Source organism: Mus pahari, unplaced genomic scaffold, assembly GCF_900095145.1.
Source record: "Mus pahari unplaced genomic scaffold, PAHARI_EIJ_v1.1 scaffold_14521_1, whole genome shotgun sequence".
NCBI classification, from domain to species: domain Eukaryota; kingdom Metazoa; phylum Chordata; class Mammalia; order Rodentia; family Muridae; genus Mus; species Mus pahari.
Window position 1 is genome coordinate 4,588 of NW_018393029.1, and position 4,726 is coordinate 9,313.

General features: G+C 38.3%; 1 protein-coding gene across 1 annotated transcript; it reads left to right on the plus strand.

Annotated features, from left to right (window-relative positions):
• Positions 1 to 1,748: 1,748 nt before the first annotated feature.
• On the plus strand, positions 1,749 to 2,732 carry LOC110315314 (mas-related G-protein coupled receptor member B2-like). Its single transcript, XM_021189399.1, has one exon. It carries the CDS (start codon positions 1,749 to 1,751, stop codon positions 2,730 to 2,732), a length of 984 nt encoding a protein of 327 aa, XP_021045058.1.
• Positions 2,733 to 4,726: the final 1,994 nt, after the last annotated feature.

Sequence of the window (4,726 nt, forward strand, 5' to 3'; positions counted from 1 at the left end):
GTGTAAACAAGGACTGTGGTTTCTGTCAGGATGGGTGTGACACTGGCTTGGCAGTTATATTATTTCAGGGTGTGGAACATTATCTTTCCCTGTTCTACCAGCTCTAAGATGTTTACACAGAACTCTTACTTTGCTGATAGGTTTACTTTGCAAGTAAACTGTCTCATGCTCCTGCAGCCTTTGCTGCACATCAGCATTCTTTACATATCTTCTGCTTCTGACAGTTGTTGGTATGCTTTGTTATATAAGGTTCTTTTAAAATTCACCTCCATTTGTNGTAATGTCCCTATATTTTTGTAGATTAAGGAAAATCCTTAATAGTATAACATCATGGAATTAGTTTTCTGCGCTTTAGTTTGCATCTCAGATCTATCCTTTGCATAAAGTGTGCTTAGAGTCTCAAAATTGAGGGTTTTTGCTTTTTGTTTTTTTACTTTTCTTCCATAGCCCCTCCCTCTCTCCCCCTTCCTCCCTCCTTCTCTCCTTTCCTTCCTTTACTTCTTTTATTCTTTCAGCCCAGGCTTTTCTGGCACTCACTATGGTAGATGGTTTCTCTTAAGCTGTTTTCCTTTCTAGATGTTTCTGTGTCACATTGCTCTCTACCACAATTGTTACCCTCTTCCCTCATTTGANCTTCCTCCAAATTTGTTGTTTTATCCTTCAAGAGTGTTATAAATACAGTTAATATCAGAATCAATGACTAAATTCTGGGCTGAAACTCTTCTAGGGTATCAATGTAGTCATTTAATAGATCTTCCTGCATTGGGGAATGACAAAGTCTTAATGATGATTAGCCATCTTGCAGCATAAGCCATTCTTCCAGACACACTAGAACTTCCTCTCTCAGAACCATCAACATTGACATTTCCCTTGCTTTTCTATTTGTTTTGTGGTACTAAACTTGCTTTAANATATTTTCAAAGACATTTAATCTAAATTTGTATCAACTGTTGGGTTTATCATTAATTTATTCATTTGTGAATAATGATCACGAATATAATTTGTATGTGATGTATGATATACATATGTGTAACATTTATGCATAATACAAAATTTGTGAATAATAATAAATGAGTGAAAATTCTCAGTTACTCACTGTGTTTCAGTAGAGAGATGAATACTGGTTATATACCAAAAGAGAACAGAAAAGTGCCTAGTGTCCTCAAAGGCTTCCCTTTTTAGTTTCAAATCTGAAATGGAGACTGAGTCACACTAGCCTATAGGTTAGTTCTTTTCATACTGGTCTTAGTNTGACTTGGGATTCCCTTCATGATTGTCATTTCATGATTTCTTTACTTTCCCATTTGACAGCCTCTCCTCTGCCAGGACTGTTGGCAGATAGCAGCTGTTGATNATGCTTCTGACTTCTGAGTTTCTGCAGCAGAGAAGAACCAGCCTTAGAGCAGAAAGAATGCTGGGTTCAGAGTTCATTCTTTCTGACGCAATCTGAGACAATGAGTGTTTATACTGGGGCCACCAACTACTCTCATTTCAGCAGAGGACATGGGCTGTAGATAGCCTATGGATTTAAATTAAATTAAGGCTCCAGAATCTGGTTTTGATAAGTACTTACTCTCTATGGTCCTCTTTCTCTTCCTTAAGTAACAAGTCATTCATTATCATGTAGGAGTGTAGTCTTGAAAATCAGAGAGTACATAGACAGCATGTGCTCATGTTCTTATTAACTTATTTGCTTATTTATTTAGTTATTTTGTTATTGTTTTTTCAGGAGCAAGTATTTCGTAAGCATGGATATAGACATCNCAACCCTGGACATTAACATCACAGCACTGAATGGAAGCAGCTACAANAATAGTGTTGATTGTTCCTTCAAGATCCAAGTCATGGGTTTTATTTCCTTCATCGTTTCCCCTGTTGGGATGATACTAAATTCCACAGTGCTGTGGCTCCTGGGCTTCCAAATACGCAGGAATGCCTTCTCTGTCTATATCCTCAACCTGGCCGGGGCTGACTTTCTCTTCCTATACTCTCAGGTTTTATTTTACCTTATTGTTAAATTTTTCTCCATTTCTGGCCAGGTCCCTCTCTTTTTTGGTATGTTGATAATATTTGCTTATCTTTCTGGCATGGGCATTCTCAGTGCCATTAGCATTGAGGTCTGCCTGCGTGTCATGTTGCCTATCTGGTATCGCTGTCAAAGACCGAGACACACATCATCTATAACCTGTATCTTGCTTTGGGCTTTGTCCCTGTTGTTTGTGTTTCTGGATGGGAAGAGATGTGGCTTACTGTTTAATAGTTTTGACAAATCTCAGTGTTTGAGATTTTATTTAATCAGTGATATATGCTCAATTGTTTTATTTGTGGTTCTCTGTGGGACCAGTTTCATCCTAATTGTTAGTATCTTCCGTGGCTCCCAGCAGATTCCTGTGACAATGGTGTATGTGACCATTGCACTCACAGTGTTATCCTTCCTATTCCATTGTCTTCCCTTTGGAATCTCCAGCATCATTCACTGTATTAAAACGTTGATGTACGTTGGATTTTGTGATTATTTTCCAGAGGCAGTATTGGTATTCCTATACTGTATGAACAGCTGTGCCAACCCTATTGTTTACTTCCTTGTTGGTTTTATTCTTCAGCGAATGTTCCAACAGAAATCTCTGAAGCTGCTTCTTCAAAGAGCAATGGAGGACACTCCTGAAGAAGAAAGTGAAGACAGGGGTCCTTCAAGCAATCCAGAAGAACTTGAAACATTCTCTAGCAACTGAGAGCTTCTTTGATCAGACAGAAATTTTTTTTAGAGAAAAAATTTTTTTTCTTATCTCTGTGCCCATTTTCACAATTTTGTTTAGTTTGTTTCCTGATATTCAATCAGTTAAAAAAAATAAACATTTTTGTGAAAGTTGATAGATACAAGACTTGTTATACAAATACTGACTGTAGTATTTTTGGTACTGTTACTCAGACTTTATCATCTTCCTCCGATGAGACTCCATGTAAGTGTTCTGGGGTTGAGAAGATCTGTTGACCACTATTAACAAATCCCTTAATCATCTTAAGGCTAAAGGATGCACAGAGAAGGACTTCACTTCTTTAGTCACTGGAATTTATAGTGCAAAGCAAATATTAGATCCTGTAAAAATTCTTTGTCCATTTGGAATGCCTCCATTGTTGTAATGTCCCTATATTTTTGTTTAAAGAGTTAAATAGATATACTTTATAATCATGGTATTCATTAAATTCTCCNNATTATAAAGAATATATGGAGTGATGGTCTTTCTTATACAAATTGCTTAGTAAAGAAATATACATTATCAAGAGAAGTCTATTAAATCTCTATTTCCCAGTAGAGTCCTTACCTTCAAGTTTTCTGTGTTTTTCATTTTTAGCATTGGAAGAAGGCTGTTGGTTTTGTTACGAGATCTGTCAACATCCATGCACATATGAAGGTGAAGAGAGACTGTCCTCTGTGGTTTGCTTTACAATGCTCTGATTATCATCCTATGGTCCAGCCTTTTTTTCTTTCTTTCTTACCTTTTCCATGAGTATCTTTCTCTCTGTCTAATTCCTCATGACAAATTTTCAATGAGGTCCTCTAGACTAGGTCCCATTTAAATTAAACCTGTCAAATTACATCATTCTTTAGAGACTACAGCATTTATTTCTTCAATCATACATATTTTAGTAACATTTAAAAAGTTTTAAAATAGAAAACATGAGCATTTTTCTATTTATTCATTTACACCCCAAGTGCTGTTCTCTCCAGGTCTTTCCTGATTGATTCCTTCCCCCATCCCATTTCCCTTTCTCCTCTGAGAGGGTGGGCCAGACAAGGCAGCCCTTGTTGGGAAAGGATATCATAGTTAGGCTACAGTTTTAGGGATAGCCTTCATTCTCTTGGGTTCCGTATGGAGACTCAGGTGCACATCTGCTAGATATGTGCTTGGGAACTTGTTCCAGTCCGTATGGCATGTGTTCATTGGTTGGTGGCTCAGTTTCTGAGAGGTGCCAGAGGTCCAGATTAGTTGACTCTGTTGGTCTTCCTATAAAGTTTTTATCCCCTTCAGGGTCTTCAAGTCCTTTCCCCATATCTTCCAAAAGAATCCCTGACTTCAGTCTAATGTTTGGCTGTAGGACTCTAAATCTGTTTCAGTCCACTAGAGGATAAAGCCTTGCAGATGATAGTTAAGCTAGGTTCCTGTCTGCAAGCATAACAGAGTATCATCAACAATGCCCTTGTGATAGGTTTCAAGTTAGGAGTGTTATTGGTTAGCCATTTCTTCAGTCTAATTTTTCTATAAAATCATATTTTCATTTTTGAAGCTATACTATGTGATATTTTCAGTTGCAGTACAATTAAGAGAGTACAATATGCACAGATTAAAGAAAACCCTTATCCCATCCCCTTTCTCCCTGCTCCCCAACCCACCTACTACTCCTTTCCTGTCCTGGCATTCCCCTATACTGGGCCATCAAGCCTTCATGGGACCAAGGGCCTCTCCTCCCATTGATATCCAACAAGTCCATTCATCTTCTACTACATATGTAGCTAAACCATGGGTCCCTCTATGTGTTCTCTTTGGTTGGTGGTTTAGTCCCTGGGAGCTCTGGAGGTACTGGTTGGTTCATACTGTTATTTGTCCCGTGGGCCTGAAACCTTTTCAGCTCCTTCAGTTCTTTCTCTAACTCCTCCACTGTGGACCCTGTGCTAAGTCCAAAGTTTGGTTGTGAGCACCTCTGTATTTGTCAGGCACTGGTAGAG